Genomic DNA, 25,135 nt, shown 5'->3' on the forward strand with positions numbered 1-25,135 from the left:
ATTACCAACAGGTGAGCAACGCTCTTGCGGCCTGGGAGAAGGCAGAAGTTGAAAACTGAGGCGACAATCCCTGAAGCCCTCCGCAGGGGTGGGACGTGGTGATGACGCTGACCTGGACATGCGAGCTGAAAGAAGTGTTATCCGGCGCTCCCGCTGGGACTTCGGTTTCATCTGCTGGCCCGCCTCACTATCAGTCGAGTCGTGGTGTTCCCCCAAACACCACACGCAGATGGGGCGAGGATCCGTCGCCGACATCTGGCGTGCACAAGTAGAGCACGTCTTAAAGCCCGAAGGCATTCGCACAATGTTCCCACTATAAGCGGAAGGGAAAGGCCTGAATAGGCCCGGAGCACGATCCGGATCTGCGTTGCACGCAGAAAAGGAACTAACTGACGTAGGCGAGCCAGTGTGGGTCTTATGTGACCTCGCTGTCATCACGTACACAGACAACGCCTGGGTGGAGTCGCATGATGCCGTTCCCCCGGCGCGCAGGGATGCTGTGGCAAAATGTTTTACGGATCAAGTCTCACGCCTTGGGATAATTCTACGTTAAGGAATCTGCGGCTAGTAGTCTCTATCAGATACAAGATTCAAGTCCCACTGGGGTATTATAATAGGAGATGGAGGAAAAAGATGAATATAACCCTTCAGGAATCTGTTTGCAATAGGGGACTTGAACAAGGAGGGCTGATCTGGCAGCCAAAGGAAAGCAGAAATAGCTGCAAAATAGCCTTTTAGAGTCTTTCTATGGCCCAGAGCAGAGCCTCTGGGCCATAGAAAGGATGAACATGAGAACCTCAGAAAGAGGAACAGAGAGGGGATTCACAGCCTTTTGTGTGCTCCATGCCACAAACTTATTCCATCTCCAGGCATGTACCGTTTTTGTGGAGGGACGCCTGGCGGCCAAGATGACATTACAGACTTGGGGCGGAAGGTCAAATGCTGTCAACTATCACAGCTCAATCTCCAGGCAAGGAGGTGGGGCTGGACAGGTTTGGGTGGAGGACCGTCCCCCTGATGCTGCGAGAGAAGATCCTCCCGAAGGACAGTCTGACCGGAGGATTGATGGCCATGCTCAGGAGCTTGGGGTACCAAACTCTTTGTGCCCAGTCCAGAGCCACAAGAATGACGTAGGTCTATTTGCGCATGATCTTCTTCAGCACTTGGGGCAGAAGTGGTACAGGCGGAAAGGCGTACAGGAGGCTGCAGTTCCATTTGCGACGAAAAGCAGCGGCAAGCGAGTGCCGCCTTGTATACTCCAATGCGCAAAACTGCTGACATTGCGCGGTCTCTTGGGTGGTAAACAGATCTAACCAAGGATCTCCCCACCTCTGAAATCGACCTTGCACCACCTCTGAGTGAAGACTCCATTTGTGATCTACCAGGTACGGATGATTGAGACATCCACCCTGGCCTTCAGAGAACCTGCAAGGTGTTGAACCACCAGGGACATACGCTGATGTTCCAGCCATGTCCAAAGGCGAAGAGCCTATTGACATATGGTCCACAACACCACCCCGCCCTGTTTGTTGCAGAATGACATGGCGGTGGTGTTGTCTGTGAACACCTGCACTACCATCCCCTTGAGGGAGGGAAGGAATGCCTTCAGTGCCAGGTAGATCGCATGGAGCTCCAACTGATTGATATATAGCCCGGACTCTGCCGGAGACCAGACTCCTCTGATCTCCGCCTCTCCTAGATGGCCGCCCCATCCCAGGAGCGATTCATCAGTCACCACAGTATGTTCTGGTTGGGACAGGGAGAGGGGTCTGCCTCTGACCCAATATTGGTTCATCAACCACCAATGAAGTTGCTGTGCAGTTCCCTCCGACATCTGAATGTAGTCAGAAAGATTCCTCTGATGCTACACCCACTGGAACTACAGGTCCCACTGCAGAGCCTGCATATGCCATCTGACATGATCCACCAGCAGGATGCAGGAGGTCATAAGGCCTAGCAGCCTCATGGACATTCTTACCGAAACCCGGAATTGAGGCTGAAACAACGGTACAATAGCCCAAATATCCCAGACTCACTGCTCGGGAGGATAGGCCTGAAATTGCACTGCGCCCAGAACAGCTCCCATGAAAGCGAGCCTCTGAGAGGGAGTCAAGTGTGACTTCAGCCGTGGATAGTGAACCCAAACGAGTGCAGGAGGACCACCGTAGTCTGGATGTGGGAGACGATAGCCTGGGTCCAGCCCGCTTTTAACAGCCCGTCGTCGAGATAGGGGAAGACTGGAACCCCTGATCTGTACAGATGAGCTGTAACCACCGCCATCACTTTTGTGAACAACTGAGGGGCTCTGGTAAGGCCAAAGGAGAACATGGCGAACTGAAAATGCTTGTGGCCTACCGTGAACCGTAGATAGCTTCTGTGGGCTGGCAGGACGAAAATATGAAAATAGGCGTCCTGCAAGTCCAACGCCACCATCCAGTCTCCAGGGCCGACGACAGATCGGAACAGAGCCAACGTGAGCATTTGGAACTTCTCCTTCCGGAGGAAGCGGTTGAGGGACCTGAGGTATAGGATAGAAAGCAGGCCTTTGGCCTTCTTGGGTACCAGAAAGTAGCAGGAATAGCAACCATGACCTACTTTTGGTGTAGGGACCCTTTTGATCCCTTAGCCAAGAGAGCATAAACTTCCTGGCAGAGAAGCGCCTAATGATCTTCCGACATGCGATCTAAAGACGGTGGAATGGACGGAGGGGCAGTCTCCAAGGGGAGGTGATGGCTGCCGCAGGGGGGGGAAGGGGAAGTGTGGACTGCGAGGTTGCTGGATCCCACGTCCGAGCCACGCAAATGCTGGACAGCTTGCGTGGACCAGTAGCTAGCCTGATCTGGACGTGGCAGGGTGACCCTTCCGTAGCCACGAATGCAGACTCGGGTGGACGGGAAGATGCAGCGAGGCCCAAGGATATGGCCATAGCACGAGAATCCTTAAAGTGCTCCAGCAGCGAGTCTGCTTTTATCGCCAAAAAAGGCGACGGCCATCAAAGGGTATGTCCAGCAAGGTCAACTGCACATACCCCGAAAAGCCAGACGTCGTGAACCAGGCATAGCACCTACGGGCTACCGATGTGGCAATTGTTCTGCCTAGAGAGTCGGTGGTATCCAGTACACATCGAAAATTTTATTTATCTGCGTCTCTCCCATCTGCCACTGCTTGGGAGAGAACAGCCCGGGCCACCTCTGGGCACTAAGGCAGCACTTGCGCCCGAGGCCTAGGCTGCCCTTCGCACCACCACAGCATAAAATACTCCCTCCTCTGTAGTCACTGTAGGGGGAGAAAGCATGCGAAGTGTCCGGACCACTGGTTTCACCCAGGTCCTCCTTCCAGTCCGGCTCTTCAAGCGACCCCTTCCAATCCTCATCACCACCTTCTGGGTGATAGGGAACACCAGGGGAACAAAAGTACCCTTCGGCATCAGATTCAATGTCAGTCAGGCTCCAGGTCCATCTCAGGGGTGAGGATGGGGAAGGCGTCGGCCGGGTTCACGGTCAACCCTGGTGGGGGGGGTCGGGATCGGCACCGGGGATGGTCAGGTAAGATTGACTGGTGTCGATCGGATCCAGGACTGGATCCACGGGGGCGCTCCAGCGCCGGGGGCAGAGTCACTGGTATCGAAGGCCCAGGACCCCCGGCCAGCTATGCGGGACCCAAAGGCATGCTGGCGGAGTCAGACTGCCCAAAGATACGGTGGAGGGCTTTGTAAAATGTACGAAGCTGGGCAGAGGACGCCCCGGCTCCCAGAAACGGGGGAGGCGCAGAGTCGTCCCCGAAGAAGGCACTGGAGACGGAGCCTTTGTGCGGCGACGTTCCGGGTCCCATATCGCATCAGCCGACCGACTGGTAGAAGGATGAGCGCCAGTGCTTCTTCGCATTCTTCTTGTGCTTTGACTTACCAAGGACTTGAAGACTTGGAACGGGACGAGGTGTGGGGGCTCCGCCAAAGAGGCCTCGAGACCTTCCTCTCGAACGAGACTGGGAGCGACACAGAGCCGACCGCCAGGCCTCCACGAGCTCCCGCAAAAACTTTGGATTCATGTCTTGAAGCCGGTCCGATAAAGGGACATCCATCGCACACCAGGAGTCGAAGATGCGAACAAAAAGTTAAAAAAAAAACTCGAAAAAGTTTAATCAAAAAGTGACTTAAGGAGTAGCTCTCTCTGGAACTGCTCTAGGCTCAAGCGGAAAAAGAAAGAACTGACGTCAGAGTGCAGGGGCGACGTCTAAGTAGACACTACAACGTCATCTCAGCAACTACGATGCCGAGGACAGACGTGGAGTCCCACCGACGCGCAGGGGTACTACTAAGAAAAATTCTCTGGATCCAGTCTGGCACCTGGGGGTAATTATAAAAGGTAAGGAATCTATAACGAACGGTCTCTGTCAGATACACTGCACAAGTACTAATGAGTCAGCTATATATCTTTTTATACCTTCATATCGCCATCCTCTGACTGATTTTCTGAAGGACGTGGAGATGACAATTCATTTCCCTGCTCGTCTTTCCCTTTGGAGATTTTCTCAGTCTTGACCCGGGGTTTTCTTTTTCTTATTTTGATCTGCTGGGATATATAAAATATGATTAATACAATGATATCAAGCTGTTTTTACTATCTTAACAATTGAACTCAAATTATCAGCCTTTAAATGTTGATAAGACTAGGCAGCCAACATTTGTCTCAATGACCAATCTCACTGGCTTAATCTACCTTCATTTTATAAATCAATAAGAAAACAAGTTACTTACCAGTAACTTTGGTTCCCCAGTATTGGTAACTTTCATAGATTCCCATGCTTTGTATCATTCCCCGTCGTCGGAATGGGAGCCTCGGTAAATAGAAAATACCTTAGTAATAAGTACAAAGTGAAAAAATAGGCCTAGGCCTCATCTCATTTTGTAGCTTATCCAACTCTTTTTGTAAAAGAGACCAAATTCTTGCAGTAGCCAATCAGAGCAGCCTCACACCATAGAACCTTCCTGAGAAAAACCCAGAGACTCAGATTTTCGTAGCCGTTGTGAACAGCAACATCATAAGACAATAAGGCTGAGCTTTCCCAGGGGAGGCGGGCGGGCGCATGGGAATCTATGAAAGTTGCTATGTGAGAGTCTAGCCTGCACAGTTTTTACCAAATATTAATCTTTTTCATGAAAAATTAACGTTATGTTTTGGGAGCTTCCCAGTGGGTCAGTTGAGCCCACAACTGTGAATAAACTGCTATTTGGAGGCCTAGTGTAAACTAGGTCTGAACCGGGAGCTCTCGCTTCGTGTCCCTAAGGTTTCAGAATATTAGAATTCTTTAGTGAAAATCAAACCAATATTTGTTCAATAATTCATTCAACATGTATTTGCAAAGTTTAAAGGCTTATTTAGTAAGCATTGTTTCAATTCATAACTTCAAAGGTATTTACAAAAGAAAATAACATAGGTTCTAATATCAGTTTAGTAATCAAATTGTTATTCACGAAAAAATACAATAAACAAAACTAAACATTTCCCAATGCATTTCGGGTCTACTCGACCCTTCTTCAGGGGAATTTCAAATGTGACAACAAATTCTGTACACAGTGTCAAGCACTTCAGTCCGATTTCAGGCACTGCAAAGTTAATAAAAAACAGTTGTATTCCATTTGCAAAAAGAACCATTATGTACATGATAAAAATAGAATTAACACTACATCCCGTTGTATAATGTGCAATATAACATGCATGTGTAAAATTATGCTGTTAGTGTATTGAACAGTAAACCAAGCCGATAGTTCTTCCCGAAAAGGGTGATCAGTTTAAACTATATTAGATGCCCACTGGAGTTGTGTGAGTTTGAAAGACACCCTCGTGACCCGAGGAGTTAACATTTTCAAAAACAGAATCTCAATACTCGCTGTGTTCAGGAAAATCTACCTGTTCAGTACTCCAAAAAGTCATTGAATACGGTAAAATGATGCCACAGAATCCAGTTCAAGGTCTGCGGGGATAATGTACAAATTGCTTAACGTGAATATTAAGCTATCTAGATAATTATAAGTGCTGGGTAAAGGATCAAGTCGTCTTACCAATGAGCTCGCTCGCTATGCTGATGATCGAATGTTTACTCGGGTAGTCTCCCGCTATGGAATCCAAAGGCTAAAAGGAATATAATAGCGCCCGTTATATCTACCCCATGTAAGTTGATGACAGCTGTAAAGCTGGCTAGTGTGAATTCTTACCGTTACACCGTTTTCGAAAGCGTGTCCCAAATTTTTCTCCCCCGGTGGTTGGACCCGTCTCAGTTTACAACCTAGCATGAGGCAAGTAAAGGAAAAATGATTCCTCCACTCATTACTTCTCTATATGTTCTTACAAAGCGAGCGCCATGACGGCGCAATACGCTCACCTTCATTCTCTAGCGTGTGCTGACCTCTGACTCCTCAATCACTTCCGGCATAAACATCCGGTTAGTTGATCCTTCCTTAAATCCCGAAGCCTAACGTATGAAAGTTACCAATACTGGGGAACCAAAGTTACAGGTAAGTAACTTGTTTTCTTGCCCCAGTATTGGAACTTCCATAGATTCCCATGCTTTGTATCAGAATAACTAGCACAGTAAATAGAAAAAGCATATTTTGTAATATGTGCACCTGAAAATGCTATACATAATTCTGATAAGAAAAACCAGATACACATTAGCATCATAAAGCAAAATAATAACAAGCAATACAAAATATGCAAACAGGAAGGCGGGATAGAAGGAAAGCTCACCGACTTATTGGAAAAGGTTCCTTAAAACCGCCTGGCCCACTGCCGCATCCTCTTTCACAGTAGAATCCAAGCAGTAGTGGCGAGTGAAGGTGCGGACACTGCTCCATGTCGCTGCTCTACATATGTCCTTGATCGGGACAAGTGCGAATAGAGCCGCCGATGAAGCCATTGATCTCGTAGAATGAGCACGAACTGCTCGTTGAAGTGGTTTCCCGCTGCTTGATGGCAAAAATGTATAGCACTGGAAATCCAGCGGGAAATGCAGGGTTTAGAAACTGGACACCCCTTTCGAGGAGTGCTGAATGAAACAAAAAGCTGGGAAGACTTTCTGAACTGTCTTGTGCGCTCCAAGTAGAATTTAAGACATCTGTGAATGTCCAAAGAGTGCAAAGCCCTTTCCGCTGGTGTGGAAGGCTGCGGAAAGAAAGATTTTAAGACCACCGGCTCATTCAGATGAAATTCTGAAGGTACCTTCGGAATAAATTTAGGATTTGTCCGTAGGATGAGAACGTTATTTTTGAACTGTAGAAAAGGTTCCTCAATTGTGAAAGCCTGGAGCTCACTAACTATTCTAGCCGATGTCAGGGCCAAGAGAAGAGCTAGTTTCCACGAGAGAAACTTAAGGTCAGCCTTATGAATAGGCTCAAAAGGGGCCTTCATAAGATACAACAAGACTAAATTCAGATGCCAGGCTGGTGGTGGAGGCCGGACTGGTGGAAAGACCCTGAATAAACCTTTCAGGAATTGTTTGATAATCCTTGCCGACCACAGGGAAGGACCTGATGATGAACGTCTGAATCTAGATATAGCCGCAAGATGTACCTTTACAGAAGAAGGAGCCAATCCAGATTTTGCCAGAGAAAGGATGTAAGGTAAGAGTTGGTGCGGCGCAGAAGTATATGGATGTAGACCTTCTTTCCGACACCAAAAACAGAATCTCTTCCACTTAGCCCGATAGGTCTTGTTGGTACTAGGCGCTCGGGCCTGGGCCAAAATGTCTTTACATTCTCCTGAGAGACTTAAACCCTGGAACTCTCTGAATTCAGGAGCCACGCTGTCAATCGTAGAGACTTCAACTCCGGATGTAGAACCTGTCCGTGAGCCATTGTCAACAGTGTTGAAACAGGATGTAGGAGAATTGGCTGATCCTGGGAGAGGAGGAGAAGTTCCGTGTATCAAAACTGTCTGGGCCATGCTGGTGCGATCAGAATCATCCTGCACGGCTCTACCTTGAGTTTGCGGATCAGTCTCGGAATCAGCGGAATGGGAGGAAAGGCGTAAACAAATGCGCCGGACCAAGCAATCAAAAGGGCATTCCCCAAGGACTCCCAATGGTGAAGCCTGCTTGCGAAGGACTGGCATTTGGCGTTCTGGGGAGTTGCAAACAGATCGATGGATGGGGTCCCCCAGTGTGCAAACAGTTCCTCCAGAATGATTTGGTCCAGTTCCCACTCGTGGGAAATAGTCCTTTGGCGACTCAAAGCGTCCGCCGTGACATTGAGTGTTCCCGCTAGATGTTCCGCTGAAAGGGCGATATTGTTGTGGATCACCCAATTCCAAAGTGTCTGGGCTTCCTTCGAGAGGGTGGAAGATCTCGTTCCGCCTTGCTTGTTTATGTAGTGCATGGCTGTGGTGTTGTCTGTACGAACCAGCACTGCACGGTTGCGGATTCGTGTAAGGAAAGCTTGTAAGGCCAGACGAATGGCGATAAGTTCTAGTAGATTGATGTGGAACTTGACTTGGACTGGGCTCCAATGGCCACTGACCTTCAGTTCTTGGAGGACCGCTCCTCATCCTTCCATGGAAGCATCTGTCGTCAAAACCATGGGAGATGGTGGAAGTTGGAACGGTAAACCTCTGGAAAGATTGTCTTTCAGCAACCACCAGCTGCCTGCCTTCCTCATCTCTGGAGTAATAACAATCCTGTCGTCGAAGGAGCCTGTGACTTGACGCCATTGTTTGTCCAACTGTTCTTGCAGTGGACGCATTCGCAGCCTGCAGTGTGGAACCAATGGTATGCAGGATGAAATCGATCCGAGAAGCGATTTGTACTTGCAAACTGACAGAAAATTCCGTGTCTGAAGAAGGCGGGCTGAAAGAATCAGCTTGTTCTGGCGCTCTTCCGAAGGAGAAGCCAGGCAGCACTCTGTGTCCAGGATAGCCCCTAGAAACTTCGCTGTCTTGGAAGGGCGTAAAACAGATTTTTCTCTGTTGAGCCGCAGACCCAGTTGCTCGAATAGTTGTCTGCAGGTCGTGACTGCCCTGGACGCCTCTTGGAAAGAAGGGGCTTTCAGCAGCCAATCGTCCAGATATGGAAAGACCTCTAAAGACTGTCTCCTGAGAAAGGCTGCCACCGGAGCTAGTACCTTTGTAAAGATCCGTGGAGCGGATCGGAGACCAAAAGGCAGTACTTTGAATTGAAAGTGGCTCTTGCCTACTGTAAACCGAAGATATTGCCTGTGAGCTGGATGAATGGGTACGTGGAAGTAAGCGTCTTCCAAATCTAGGGTCGCCATGTAGTCCCCTGGATTGAGAAGGCGAAGGATGTCCTGAAGAGTGACCATCCTGAAGGATAACTTGATGAGAAGTGTTGAGCTGCCGCAGATCTAAAATCGGACGCCACTTGTCCCTCGTCTTCCGAACCAGGAAGAACCTGGAATAGAACCCTTTCCCCTTTTGGGAGAGGGGTACATGCTCTATTGCCCCCTTGGTGAAGAGTTGGTGGGCCTCGAGATGAAGGAGTTTGAGATGTTTGGGTGGAAAGGCGTCTGGAGCTCTTGTTGGAGGAAGATCTTGAAATTCCAACGTGTGTCCTTCCTTGATGATCTGTAGGACCCACTGGTCTGTTGTTATGACCACCCAGTTGTTGAGGCAATGGGCAATCCTGCCCCCCACTGGTGTTAATGAGGGCACAGGAACAGTGGAAAGAGCCACCTGGCCGCTATTGTTTCCTGGTGTTGTCTCTTCTTTGCAGGCCTTGACGTCTTCTCGGCTGTTGGCGAGAGAAAGAACCCCTCAGAGTATTGAGGTTTATATGTTTGGCTAGATTGTGAGCCGGAAGAGTAGCGGTGCTGATTGCCGCCTCTATAGGTGGAGAATCCTCTCCCTCTTGCTCCTCTGAAGGGTACTTTGCGATATTGCAACGTTCCTAGGGATTTGGCCGTATCAGTATCTTTCTTTATGCCCTGTAGGGCGTCATCTACATGTTTGCCAAATAGCATCTCTCCATCATATGGCAGATCTAGAATCTTAATCTGCACCTCCTGTCTGAACCAAGTGGCCCTCAACCATCCTTAGCGTCTCAGGACCGCCGAGCCGGCTAGCGCTCGAAATGCTGTGGTTGCTATGTCCATAGCACAGTCAATCACCTCCGAAGAGGCCCGCTCTCCCTCCAGCAAAATCTTCTTTACCTCTTCCTTAGAGGAATCCTGTAGTTCCTCCACAAACGGAGAAAGGTTGCACCACATCTGGCGATCGTAACGTCCCAGAATCGCCAAAGCATTAGCCGCCCTAACCATAAGACTGGCCATTGTGGAGAATCTTTTACCCACATTGTCTAAACGCCTGCCCTCTTTATCTGGAGGCGTAGTTAGCGGCGTGGATGGGTTTTTTGATTTGCTCTGTGCGGCCTGAGAAATTACAGAGTCCGGTTTTGGTTGACCCAGGAGACAAGCCGGGCTGCCATCTGGTGCTTTATACTTTTTCTCCAGTCTTGGAAGCACCGGAAGGACTGTGGCTGGATTTTGCATAGCCTTCAGGCCTTCAGTCCAAACATGTTCAATGATGGGGATTGAACGTACTGATTTCCTAAATGGTTCCTTGAAATCATACAAGAAACATTCTGACTGAACCGTGGAAACGGGGAGACCAAACCTCTTGGAAGCCTGTTCCATCAAGTTGTGAAAACCTCCAACATCCGCTGGAGGGGAGGTTGCGTTATCAGGTTATGTGATGTCCGGATCATGAGGGCTATCTGGATTCCACTCCACCTGCTGGTCTTGGTCAGGGTCCACTTGCTGGTCCGCATCTGACGAGGCAGTATCATCATCTGTATCCTGAACAGGCACTACTTCTTGTGGATGTGCTGCAGGTGCAGTATCACGCTCTCTCAGAGGCAAAGAATGGTCTGGGACAGGCTGTGATGGCTGAGGCGGAGGTGTCGGAGTGTGCACCTTTTGAACCTCCTGAGGAGTTGGAAAACGCCTTCGGTAGTCTTGCAACATAAGTTGTAGATCCGAGATAAGAGTGGATGGCATTGCCACCATCTCTTGTTGAGATTGACGCGAAGGCTTCTGCAAAGGCATTTGCATGCTAGGCATTTCCTCTCCTCCACAATAATATTCTGGAACATAGTGTTGGTGTTCCATCTCTCCTTCCTCGGAACTGATATCCTGTACCTTAACTTGCAGGTCAGAAGGGCTATACGCTTGGCCAAAGTCGCTATAAGCTTCTTCATCGGAATCGTCATCCAACAGTGGGTTAGGTGGAAATTTTTTAACCTGTCGCAGGGACGTCATTACTGGTGTTATTTGCCTCCTTTTGCGTGAAAAAACAGTTTTTTCAATCGTCGACGACTCACTCGACGGGGTCGTCGTCGTCGTCGACGGTAATGTTTTCAAGGAATGTGTCGTCGACGGAAGCGCTGACGAAGAAACTGCGCCCGTCATCGAGGATTGTGCCGTCGACGAGGAGCTCATCGTCGACGATGGATGGAGCGTCGACGGGATCGTCGACAAACTCGTCGTCAGCATCAATGTTACAGGAGTCGTCGACACGGTCGTCGTCTACGTTGTCGAAGCGATCTTTGTTGTCATCGTCGTCGACGTGGAGAAGGTGATTTTCGTCGACGACGAACAGGCATCAAGTGTCTTGAACACCGTCGACGGTGCAGGCGCCGTCGTCGCAGCCGTCGTCGAAAATTTCACAGACACATCCTTTTTAACAGAAACCATCGGCGTACCTGTGGTTTTCACTGTCGACGACCGCTGTTTCTTATCTGAAACGACCTTCTGAGTTGCAGTAGAAGGCTTTTTCACCCCTCTATCCCTTTCAGAGGGAGGTGAAGTGACAGGAGCAAATTTCTTCGCCTTCTTTGAGGGTTGCGATTCCTCAGGCTTACCCTGCCTCTCCTTTTCACCGTGGTGAGGAGATTTTTGGGAAGCAGGCCTGTCATCAGAGGTCCCTGGTAAGGCCTTGAGAAGGGGCTCGTCTGAAGTAGAAGGGGGAGACCTACCCCTCTTCTTAGACTTCTTAGATGACACCATCGATGAGGAGCCCTCATTGTCTGATGACATAAGTTCTTTGCGGTCCTTCATCTTCTGAAGCCATGTGAGGAGACGTCCTACCCTGTCCCTCAAGGTCTTCGTGGAGAAGGTTCTGCAAATCTTGCAGTCCGTGGCCTTATGGTCAGGATACAGGCAGTATATACAGTCCACATGTTTGTCCTCGACAAACAATCTCTTCATGGAGCAGGTAGCACAGGCTCTGAAAAGTGCTTTTTTCTCCTGGTCAGACATGACAATAAAGAGATACAAGTTGAAGAAAAGTAGTTTGGAATTGAAGAAAATGAGTAGAGCTCAATGGAGACTCCCTTGCACAACGTGCGGTAGAAAATCTGAGGCTCTGGGTTTCTCTCAGGAAGGTTCTATGGGGTGAGGCTGCTCTGATTGGCTACTGCAAGAATTTGGTCTCTTTTACAAAAAGAGGTGGATAAGCTACAAAATGAGATGAGGCCTAGGCCTATTTTTTCACTTTGTGCTTATTACTAAGGTATTTTCTATTTACCGAGGCTCCCATTCCGACGACGGGGAATGATACAAAGCATGGGAATCTATGAAAGTTCCAATACAGGGGCAAGAAAAAGTTACAAACCTGCAGTAACAATCTGTCTGGTGGATACTCTATCTACCTGCAGATTCCTCATCTGTAAAAGAATCCAAGGTGTCAGAATGGATTCTCACACTTAAAAGGGCCCTAGTGGGCATCTGACTCAGTCAACGCTGGAAATGATAGCAGGCAGTGTCACTGAGGCCATAAAGCTCCTGTCCCGGTGAAACAACATCAGTTTTTACTCTAATCTTTGAGGCGAGAGGACAAACTGACATTGATCTAGGAATGCTGTACCAAAAGATATATTTGGGATATTATGAGCTTTTCCTATAACTCATCCATCAAATGAGGAGGCAGGCGGGTCGGTGAGGCATCTGCAGGTAGAGTATCCACCAGAAAGATCGCTACCGCAGGCAAGTAACCTTTTTTTCTACCCGCAGATTCCTCACCAGTTGACCGGATTTAGTAGCAATACCCTTGCCAGGAGAAATGTGGATGGATGGTAAGATGAGGAAATCCTGCAGAATAGACATGGCAAAGTGTCCATCCCTTAGCACCTTGGAGTCTAGACAGTCGTGCTTGGCGAAGGTGTGCAAAGACACTCACATAGCTGCCTTATTCATTTCACCAACACTGACATGGGCTGAAGTGGTAGACTTAGGTAGGTCCTAATGCCTTCTGGTGACTCCTTCTTGGCTAACGCGGTCTTAATGTAGAGGATAATCCATTGTGAAAAGAGTCCTCTTACCTTTTTTGGCGCCACTATACCCGGGAAAGAGGTGGTCATCCAGTTGAAATTCCTTGGTGTACTCCTGGTAATAATTAACCACCCGACTAGGATTCAGCTGCTAGAACCACACCTCCTCTAATGTAGGATAGGGGGAAGTATAGAAAGTTGAAAGGGTGATGGATTAACCAAGATGGAAAGGGGTTACCACCTTAAGAAAGAAAGCAGCCCCGATTTGCAACACCAACTTCTCAGGATAGAAAGAGGTGAAGAGAGGGTGGCAGCTAGAGTCTGCAGCTCATTAACACCTCTAGCAGAAGTTATAACAACTAAAAAACAGTTTTGAAGATAAACATCCTTATATTTCAACTATGAAGGGACCCAAACAGAGTCTACATCAAAAAGGTAAGAATCTAATTGAAGTCCCATTGGGGAACCATAAAGGGTACTGGAGGGTACATGTTCGTCAAACCTTTGACAAACAGCATAACAATAGAGGTCTCTTTAATAAAAATAATAATATCTTTATTTGCGTGATTACCTAATACCATTGCAATGATAAAACAGCAGTATTCAAATTCAACAAAGTTAAATCCATGATTGTGTACCAAAGTTTACAGTTTGCTTTTACACCTGGACTCTAGATACCTTCATTGGACCATGTATAAGAAAAAGCATTTAAAAATGGTTTAAAAATTGTTAAAAGTATTAATTAAGATCGAGAGGGCCGAGGCTTCGGGATGAATGGTCCGTGGTCAACAGCAATGTGCAAAAAAAAGGAGTGTGCAAAATAGCTCTGTGAACAGTACGTGCGGGCAATGTGCAAAGTCAGCTGTGTGCAAAAATAGTGCTCTATTTGTCAAAATCGATGGAAGCTAATGGTCATTGCCCAGCTCCGATGTGCAGCTAGAGCAGGCAATGTGCAAAGTCAGCAAAGGGTGAAGTAGTTCTCTGAGAAACATTGTTTGGTTGTCGGAGATGGGGGCAGTGGTGGCTAATAATTGGTTGTTGGAGATGGGGGCCAGGTTGGGTAATTAAATGCTGGTGTTTAATATTTGTCTCACTTTGCCCATAAATAGTACGAGGAGGCAGTGTAGGAGAGTAGGGTCTGCAATCCTATGATCACCCCAGATTTTTGCTTTTTGCTTCACTGGTTTACGACTTTCCCTGGCTGTCGGCCTGCTAATCAGACCCACACCCTAGCTGTTCTCTCTCTAAATTGACACACATGTACCTTAGGTGCATTTACCAATTGGTACTGGGCCACCTTATCAGTCCCTGTACAGTATACCTTAGGTATCCAGGGCATAGGTGTACCCAGGGCCTACCAGGGGCTGCAGCATGTATTATGCCACCCCTGGCTGGCCATCCAAATCTGACACAACTGGCTGCACGACAGCTGGGGCAAGGTGGTGTAATCACCCTTTGCTTTAGATATAGTATCTGTGCTAAGTTGGCCTGATATGTAGTGCTCACTATTCTAGTGATCACTGTGTATCATTCCAAACGACCCTTATTGATGATTGGTTGTAAGTCAACCTTATAGACCAGCTATCCTAGTAGCATGGACAAGAGCAGTCTTTAGGCTAAACTCTAGAGGGCGTGTTAAGCCAGCTGTTATACCATCACATATACCCCTTGAACACCAAGTGAAAGGACACCACACAAGTTGTTACGAAAATAAAAGGATATTTATTTATAACAAGTCTACCCTGATCTCTTTATGAGTCAGGGAGCTAAGCACATAACAAAACTCTTAAGAAAATACTTTAAGTTGCACAATTTACACAAATGCCCGAGGGGCACGAAAAACCATATACTACAAAAGTGGAATGCGAAATACTAGCAGGTAAGTAACAAGATCCAGAGGCTTTAGGATCGCTAGGACTACACTACTGAACCTTCAGGTTAGGAGCAGGAGGCCTAGGGAGATCGGGTGCCGAGTGTGCACTCTCACGCGGGATGAGGGACAGAGTCTATGGATGCTAGATTTCGTAAAGTTAGTGTTATCGGACGAATCCGACTAGCTAGGCTGAAAACGAAAAAGGATCTGGACACTTAGATATTGAACCTATGTTGGAGCACCGAAATACTCAAGTTACCTAGCCCAGGGGCTGCGGCTGCATAGGGTGCAAAAGACGTCGGGAATCCTCGTTACAGTCTATGGAGCCTGAAAGAAGAAGTTGCTGGCAGGCGACCAGTGATGATGTCCGGAGTGATCCAAGCCTGGATCGAAGACGGAGACGACCTGAAAGCAGAGGGGACTCAGTTCTTAATCACTAGCCAGTGATTAGGTGGGCACCAGGATGGCACCGGATGAAGTCACCTCGACCAGGTGAGTGGGCGACGCTGGGCTCTGCAGTCTCTCGGACCAGGAGGAGTTGTCGGCGACCAGGATGGAGGTGCGAGCTGTCCCACGAAGGTGGCTGCTGTCGGCGATGCTGGACCCAGGATTGGGGCAACAAACCTTGGCAAAGTCAAGCCCACGCGGTGGACTCAAGATGGCGTCTGGAGTGGACCAGGAGGGTCCGGGGTGCTCCACTCTTGGAAGGGAGCAAGGGGCAGTCTGGAGCAACCAGACCAGCGATGCAATTGTCGTGGTTCGTCGTCAGGAGGGCCACAAGCCAGCAGGCAAGTAGCCGGACAACGCGGTGAGCAGCAAAGAGCAGAAGGGCCCCACGCGGATCTCGTGGATGCTGGGGGGCTGGACTTCGGTGCTGGTGCTGCTCAGGGTTAGGGCTTCTCAAACTCCAAAGCACTCACTCGAGGATCCCTCGGCGGTCGTGCTGGATAAGCGTCGTGCAGTTCTGAAGATGGCCGGTCCCTCGAGGTCTCGTCACACCCACGAATCTCAGCTGGGCTGATGATGTAGGTAGAGGTCAGAGGTGCCAGGGAATCCGGGTCTCGTCGAGCTGGGCAGTCTTGATCCGGAGGATGGACTTACAGCAAACCGCATGCGCTTAGATGGTGCCCGCTGGTGCAGGGTGGCTACTCCTTAGCCACAAGGGAGAGTCTTCAGAAAGGTTCAAGAGTTCTTTTGTGGAAAGTCATCAAGATTCAGAATTATCTAATTTGGGAAGGGGACCCGCTCCTACCTTTATACTAAAGAAAGGGGCGGGCACGCGACTAGGTCCTGCCCATGGGTGGGACCAGGAGGGGGATGGTTACACCCCTCTCCCTTGTCCGGACTTTCCCCAGCTCAGGGGCTGGTGTGCCCCTGGAACTGGTTCAAACCGGCAGATGCATAGTGAGCACCGGGGTGCCACTTGCAGTCACCTTCCATTCAGCCCTGCCTACCTGGGATACACAAAACCCTGTCTGGGATGGTGCTAGCACCGCCCCTGACAGGAAACCCTTTGTCCAAGCTCTCCTTGCTGGAAGGACTCCCAGCAGCAGGAGGTCAGACTTGTGTCTGTGGTGGCAGCATCCATTTTGTGATGCTGAGGCTCGAGTTAACTTTAACCGTGGTTCACAGTTACATACATGTCGCGTCCCTCTAGAAGGGTGGAATGCTAACCCCGTCGCCAGAATTGGCGAGGGGTTAGTATTCCAATTCGTATGACACCTTACTCGACATGTTTTGATAAAGCGATACCAAAGATAGCAAATAACCGCAAGGATTATAATGCACTTAAGAGTATATGGTACGCGTTATCATAGAACAGCTTTTAGGACTTGGTTCCGCAAGCTGCAGACGGGCTCAGCTCATGCCAGAGCACCATCTCACATAATTCCAAGCACTCTGCCTTCAGGATTGTTAAGGCCTGCCATAGGAGTGACTGATAGGAATATATGTGTCTATTTTAGGGTTAGATATAGGTATACTATATCTAAAGCAAAGGGTGATTACACCACCTTGCCCCAGCTGTCGTGCAGCCAGTTGTGTCAGATTTAGATGGCCAGCCAGGGGTGGCATAATACATGCTGCAGCCCCTGGTAGGCCCTGGGTACACCTATGCCATGAGTTACAGGGTCTGATAAGGTGACCCAGTACCAATTGGTAAATGCACCTAAGGTACATATGTCAATTTAGAGAGAGAACAGCTAGGCTGTGGGTCTGATTGGCAGGCCCACAGCCAGGGAAAGTCGTAAACCAGTGAAGCAAAAAGCAAAAATCTGGGGTGATCATAGGATTGCAGACCCTACTCTCCTACATGACCCCCCCCCCCCCCCCCCCAAACTTTGGGACAATAAACTAACCTTGACCAGGTGAGTATTCTTGCTCTAAGTGGAAATACCTGGAAAGTCCATCTGCATTGCCATGATCAGTGCCAGGTCTATGCTCCACTGTAAAATCCATCCCCTGTAGGGAAATGGACCACCTAAGCAGTTTGGTGTTTTCACCCTTCATCTGATTTAGCCACAAGAGGGGCTTATGGTCGGTCTGAATCTTGAAATGAGTGCCAAACAAGTATGGCCTCAGTTTCTTCAGGGCCCAAGCCACAGCAAAGGCCTCCCTCTCAATAGCTGACCAATTTTTCTCTCTGGGGGTCAGCCTTCTGCTAATAAAAGCAATGGGCTGGTCAGGACCATCAAAATTCTGCTGAGATAGAACAGCTCTCACACCCAACTCAGAAGCATCTGTTTGGACAATGAATGGTTTGGAGTAGTCTGGACTCTTTAGGATAGGGGCTGTGCACATGGCCTGCTTTAGGCCATCGAATGCCTTTTGACAGCCTGCTGTCCACTGAACTTTCTTTGGCATCTTTTTACTTGTCAGGTCATTAAGTGGAGTCACAATTGATCCATAATTTCTGACAGATTTCCTGTAATAACCAGTCAGGCCCAAGAAAGCTCGAACCTGAGTCTGGGTGGTTGGAGGAGCCCAGTCCTTGATGGACTGTATCTTGCTCTCCAGTGGCTGAACCTGGCCTCCACCTACAAGGTGGCCCAGGTATACAACCTGTGTCTGCCCTATCTGGCACTTTGTGGCCTTGATAGTGAGACCTGCTTTCTGCAGTGCCTCTAACACTTTCCTCAGGTGGACCAGGTGATCCTCCCAGGTGGAACTAAAGACAGCTATATCGTCAAGATATGCTGCACAGAAGTCATACAGCCCAGTGAGAACTTGATTCACCAGCCTTTGGAAGGTGGCAGGTGCATTTTTCAAACCAAAGGGCATTACCACAAACTGATAATGCCCACCAGGGGTAGAAAATGCTGTCTTGGGCTTGACTTCCTCAGCTAACCTGATTTGCCAACACCCAGCTGTCCGGTCAAATGTGCTTAAGTAGTTGGCAGAAGCCAATCTATCTATAAGTTCATCTGCCCTTGGTATTGGGTGGGCATCAGTCTTAGTGACTGCATTGAGGCCTCTGTAGTCTACGCAAAACCTCATCTCTTTCTTACCACCCTGGGTGTGAGGCTTTGGCACTAGAACTACTGGACTAGCCCAAGGGCTATCTGAGGGCTCAATGACTCCCAGCTCCAACCTTTTCTGCACCTCTGTCTTGATGCAGTCTCTGACATGATCAGGCTGTCTGTAGATTTTACTCTTGACTGGCAGACTGTCACCAGTGTCAACCTCATGGGTACACCAATTGGTTTGACTGGGTGTCAGAGAGAACATATGTCTAAAGGATTGAAGAACTTGTTTGCAATCCTTTTGCAGATGCTCAGAGAGGCTGCCACAAATGACAACACCATCTACTGACCCATCATCAGGGTTCTGAGTGAGCAGGTCTGGGAGAGGGTCACTCTCCTCCTCCTGTCCCTCATCTGTGGCCATGAGCAAGCTCATGTCCTTCCTGTCGACATATGCCTTGAGCCTGTTCACATGGAGCACCCTGAGGGGGCTCCTGGGAGTTCCAAGGTCCACCAGGTAGGTGACCTCTCCCTTTTGCTCAATGATTGTGTGGGGCCCAGACCATTTGTCTTTGAGTGCTGCTGGGGCCACTGGCTCCAACACCCACACCTTCTGTCCAGGCTTGTACACAGTCAGGACAGCCTTTAGGTCATGCCAAGCTTTTTGGAGTTCTTGGCTTGCCTCAAGGTTTTTAGAAGCCTTTTCCATATACTCAGCCATCCTGGAGCGGAGACCAGGTACGTAGTCCACTATGTTGGTTGCAGGCTTTTTGAGAGGTCTCTCCCATCCTTCCTTCACCAAACACAGGGGTCCTCTTACAGGATGTCCATACAAAAGTTAAAAAGGGCTGTAGCCAACCCCCTTCTGTGGGACTTCTCTATAAGCAAACAAAAGGCAGGGTATCAGGACATCCCATCTACGCCTGAGCTTTTCAGGTAATCATCCCTTTTATGGTCCTGTTGAACCTTTCAACAAGCCCATTGCACTGTGGATGATAGGGTGTGGTGAACCTGTAGTTGACACCACGTTCCTTCCACATAGCAGTCAGATATCCTGACATGAAGTTTGCACCTCTGTCAGAGACAACCTCCTTAGGGAAGACCACTCTGGAGAACACTCCAACTAGGGCTCTTGCCACAACAGGTGCTGTAGTTGTCCTAAGGGGAATAGCTTCAGGATACCTGGTGGCATGGTCCACCACCACCAGTATAAACTTGTGCCCTGATGCTGTCTGGGGTTCCATTGGACCAACAATGTGAATCCCCACTCTTTCAAAGGGTACCCCCACCACAGGTAGTGGTATAAGGGGGGCCTTTGTAGTGCCACCTGACTTACCACTGGCTTGGCAAGTGACACAGGACCGACAACTCCTTGGTATCTTCATTCATGTGAGGCCAGTGAAAGTGTGAGACAAGCCTGTCCCAAGTCTTTGTCTGGCCTAAGTGTCCTGCAAGGGGAATCTCATGGGCCAAGGTAAGAAGGAAACCTCTCTGTGACAAGGGGATGACCAGCCTCCTGGTTGCACCAGGTTTGGGGTCTTTTGCTTCAGAGTACAGGAGTCCATCATCCCAGTATACCTTGTGGGTACCTGTGGCGTTCCCTGCAGCCTCAGCAGCAGCCTGCTGTCTGAGGGGTTCAAGAGAAGGGCAGTCTAACTGTGCCTTCCCCAGGTCTTCCCTGGAGGGTCCCCCTGAACCCAGAAACTCAACCTGATCAGGTTCAAGTTCTTTAGGCTCAGTTTCCCTCAGTTCCTTGAGGTCAGCCTCCTCTGAGACTTGATCCACAACCTGGGGCAAGGGGGGAGGCAATGCCTTAACCCTACTGCTCTTCCTCTTGGAGGGGTCTGGTCCATTGTTCCAGGATCCAGCACCTGTTCAGTGGGGCATCTTCTGGCCTGTGACCTAGTCACAGCAAGGACATGTGCTGGCACACCTAACATTTCCATGTGAGTCCTCTGCTCCACTTCTGACCATAGGGATGTCTCCAAATCATTGCCCAACAAACATTCAACTGGGAGGTCTGAACTAACCACAACCTTCTTTTGGCCACTTACCCCTCCCCAGGAGAAATCAACAATTGCCATACTATGGTGGGTAGTGACATTGCTGGCATTGGTCACTAGGTAGTCTGTACCTAGCATGATCTGTCCAGGGTACACAAAGTTAGGTGTCACCATTGGCACTGGCACAAGTGTCCCTATAGGCCTGAGCCATCTTGCCATTGATTAAAGGTGTCTGCCTGTATATGCCCAAAGTATTGGGACTTCCATCAGGGGATATATCCACATCCCCTGTACAGACGAGGACAGCCTGAGTGAGTGCGCCAACTAAGTTGTCATACCCCTCAGACCCCAAGGTTAACCCAACTAATCCCTTGGGAGGTGCACTACCACTGCTGACTGTACTAGGGGGTGCAGGTGCCTTAGGGGCTGCAGTGGTAGGAGTTTGCCCTCCTTTCTTGGTGCACTCACTAAACCAGTGAGTTTTACTTCTGCAGTATTGGCACCACCTTTTAGACTGGCCTTCTTGAGTCTTCTTTTTCTGCTGTGAAGCCTGACCCCCACCCTCTTTGGTTTGTTGGGGGCCTGTCGAAGACTTCTGGTCATTTTGTTCATTCTTATTATTTCCCTTTTGGTCTGCTTTCTTCTGACCACCCTGGTTCTGAGTCTGGTTCTGCTTAACCCTTGTTCTGACCCACCTGTCGGCCTTCTTTCCCAATTCTTGGGGAGAGGTCAGATCTGAGTCAACAAGGTGCTGATGCAACAACTGGTTCTGACAATTATTTAAAATCTGTTCGCTCATGATCAGATTGTACAATACTGTGTAATCAGTAACCTTACTGCTCAGCAACCAGCCCTCCAAAGCCTTAGTGGCACAATCCACAAAGTCAGACCAATCCTGAGACTGAGTTTTCTGGGTATCCCTGAACAGCATCCTGTACTGCTCAGTGGTTAGGCCAAACCCATCAATCAGTGTATTTTTCAGGACTTGGTAATTGTTAGCATCCTCAGCTCTAGTAGTGAGGAGCTTATCTCTACCTTTGCCTTCAAAGGAGAGCCACAAGACAGCTGCCCACTGACTCTGGGGGACGCACTGGACAGTGCAGGCCCTCTCCAAAGCAGTTATCCATTTGTGGATATCATCCCCTTGTTTAAAGGGGGCACTATCTTACTCAGGTGTCTCGTGTCTAAACTCCTGTCCTTTTCTCTAGGTAAAATGCTGCCACCAGTGGGGTCTACCCCACTCAATTTCTGCTCTCTAGCAAAGGCAAGTCTCTCTTTGGCCAGGGCAAGTTCTTCCCTTTCAATCCTCAGATTGACTTCCCTCATCTTAGCTTCATGCTCTCTTCTCTGAGGGGATGTCATCCCTGTGAGAAGAGGTCTGAGAGCCATTGGTTCGAATGGATCTGTTAGAGCCTCTGGATAGAGGCCTAACTCGTCCATTCCCAATGTTAAGCCTGCCTGAAAGTGGCCCTGGGGGTCCCCCAAGTCCATTCTCATGCCTGCTTAAGTTGGTCCTGGTGAGTCTACTGACTTCTACCTGACCCTTGTCTGCCTCATCCCCTGACACTTCCTGATCCTCTTCCTCCTCATCACTACCTGTGCCATTGAGTTGGAGGTCAGGGTTTCCTCTAAGGGGGGCATGTTCCCATCTGGATTAGAAGGGCCTGTATTAGAAGCCCTCCTGGCATCATAAGTCTCTAAGAGACCAATCAGGAATGGAATTGTAGGGTTAGAACCCTGTTTTAGCTTCCTGGAGGTACACACTTGTCTCATCTCCTGGAAGCTAAGAGTTGCATATCTTGAGACGACCTGCGGAGGGTCAACTGACACAAGGGGGGCCTCTGAGTTCCCTCCTTTGTCTGACATGCTTTTCTAGTGAGGTGTAAGTGATGCACTTACCTACACTATTCGTTTGCCTGCTGATCCCTTGCTAAGAGTTGTAGTCAGGGTGTGCAAGGCCCTGTTTAACTACAACAGCTGGTTCAGTAGAACTCAGAGTATTCTAAGCTAAGTTATATGTACCTGGGTACTTATGTGATCTTTCAAATTATATTCTTAGGATACGTGTGGTAAAACAACAGCAAGCTCAAATCCCAACCGCTGCTCACCAATGTGGGAAGTTGGTCTGATATGTAGTGCTCACTATTCTCGTGATCACTGTGTATCATTCCAAACGACCCTTATTGATGATTGGTTGTAAGTCAACCTTATAGACCAGCTATCCTAGTACCATGGACAAGAGCAGTCTTAGGCTAAACTCTAGAGGGCGTGTTAAGCCAGCTGTTATACCATCACATATACCCCTTGAATACCAAGTGAAAGGACACCACACAAGTTGTTATGAAAATAAAAGGATATTTATTTATAACACAACAACCCTGGACTCTTTATGAGGACAGGGTGCTAAGCACAATACAAAACTCTTAAAGAAATACTGAAAGTCGCACAATTTACACAAATGCCCGAGGGGCACGAAAAACCATATACTATGGAAGTGGAATGCGAATCACTAGCAGGTAAGTAACAGTTCTCAAAGACTTTAGAATCACTAGGCCTACAATGCTGAACCCTTAGATTAGAAGCAGGAGGCCCAGGGGCGCCGTGTGCAGAGTGGGATCTCTCACGAGCAATGCGGGACAAAGTCTATGGATGCTAGGAAATGCAAAGTTAGTGTTCTCGGGCGAACCCGACTAGGTAGGTCAAAAACGAAAGTGGATCTAGACACTTCGAGAGTTGTTCTACGCTGGAGCACCGGGGTACTCGGTTTACCTAGCCCAGGGGCTGCGGCTGCATAGGGTTCAAGTGTCGTCGGGAATCCTCGTTGACGAACCAGGAGCCTGAAGTGGAAGTTGCTGGCAGGCGACCAGTGAAGATGTTCCGGGCTGATCCAAGGGCTGGATCAGTGAAGAAGAGTACCTGTAAGCAGAGGGGACCGAGTTCTGAATCACTAGCCAGTAATTAGGTGGGCACCAGGATGGCACCGGACAAGGTCACATCAGCCAGGCGAAGAGGTGACACTGGATTCTGCTGCTGCACGGACCAGGGGTGCTGATGTCGACCAGGCTGGAGGTCTGCGAGCTGTCCCACGTCGGATGTCTGCTGCTGGCGATGCTGGATCGGTGAAGGAGGCCACCGGCTTCCCATATAACAGACACACCCAGATACAGAAGATCGTCCCAAAGCCCAAACGTTGCAGGACCATGAATAAGTACGGCCATTCAATGCTATCAAAGGCCATTGAGGCGTCCAGCGCCATCAATTCTGTTTGGATATCGCCCATGTCCTCAGTCATATACAGCACCCCGTATAGCAGTAGCAAGTTATGGTGTGTACTCCTGTGAAGCATGAATCCTGACTGGTCTACGTGTACCAAATCAGGCAGGACTGCGAGCAGACGCGTCGCCAAGGATTTAGCCAAGACCTTGGCCTCCACGTTGATGAGTGAAATGTGTCGATAAGATGAGCATTGATCTGCTAATGGATGACCAAGATCGTGGCCTCCCGCTGGTCAGGCTGGAGTCTCCTCACTTGTCTCGCTTCGAGGAACATTCGCCTCATGGGTTCAATAACGACATTGGCCTGCCGCTTTTCAACTGGGAGCCCGTTGTGCCCCTGCACTTTCCCCGCCTGAAGCGCGCTGAGGGCTTCACCCAGTTCCAGGACCGTGAGGTCCGCCTCAAGGCTGTCAGTCTGCACCTGAGATAGCGTGGGGAGAGCAAAATCCCATAGGAACTTCTCACAATCAGATTCTGATCTGGTGCACAGCGGGGTGTACACCTTCTCATAGTAAGACGCGAAAGCCTCCGCTATGCCAACTCCCGTTGAAACCAAGGCTCCCGACTCGTTTCTCACTTCCGCGACCCAGGATTGCTCCCGGTCCCTACGCTCAAGCCATGCTAATAGCTTCATTCTTTTATCCCCAGCATCATAGATCTGATGTTGCATAGCAAGGGAAGAGGCACGAGCCTCGCCCTCTGCCAATGAGCGGAGTTCTCGCTGTTTGAGAGCAAGCTCGTGGTCATGCGTCGCCGATGGGGCGCAACCGCCCCCGTTCCAGCGTCTCTACTTCACGCTCCAACTGCGCAATCTTAAGTGCTTCTTCCTTCTTTTGCGCGCCGATAAGCGCCTGAGCCTGCCCCCTTAAGACGGCCTTAAATGATTACCACAAGGTTAACTGATAATCAACCGAGCCCTGCTTTTCAGCAAAGTATAGTTGAGAGCCCTCCCGCAGCTTATCGACTATAGAATCGTCTTTGAGGCGGCCACGTGTCTATCCGCGGGAAAGTCGCCCTTGCTGTTACCGCCCCTTTGAGAGTGACACCCACCGGTGAGTGGTCTGAGATTCCCCGGGCCATAATGCAGGAATCCACTAAGTCGCCTAATTGGTCCACCCTGGCCAAGATATGATCTATTCTAGAAAAGGACCCAGGTCGAGCAGAGTAAAAAGTGTAGTGTGTCTGTGTGGGGTAGTGTGCACGCCATATATCGCTGCAGTGAAGCTTCCCAATCCAGCTTCCCCCCTATTG

General features: G+C 49.2%; 1 protein-coding gene across 1 annotated transcript in view; it reads right to left on the reverse strand.

Annotated features, from left to right (window-relative positions):
- Positions 1 to 25,135, reverse strand: part of LOC147662684 (ATP-dependent chromatin remodeler CHD2-like) — a gene marked incomplete at its 3' end in the record, with an annotated part of 564,171 nt that overhangs the window by 89,243 nt on the left and 449,793 nt on the right. The window contains exon 13 of the mRNA XM_086950980.1: positions 4,443 to 4,568. Within this exon, the coding sequence (XP_086807106.1) occupies positions 4,443 to 4,568 (126 nt within the window). The remainder of the gene's footprint in view (positions 1 to 4,442; positions 4,569 to 25,135) is intronic.

The sequence above is a fragment of the Lissotriton vulgaris genome, unplaced genomic scaffold (assembly GCF_964263255.1).
Source record: "Lissotriton vulgaris unplaced genomic scaffold, aLisVul1.2 SCAFFOLD_1424, whole genome shotgun sequence".
NCBI classification, from domain to species: domain Eukaryota; kingdom Metazoa; phylum Chordata; class Amphibia; order Caudata; family Salamandridae; genus Lissotriton; species Lissotriton vulgaris.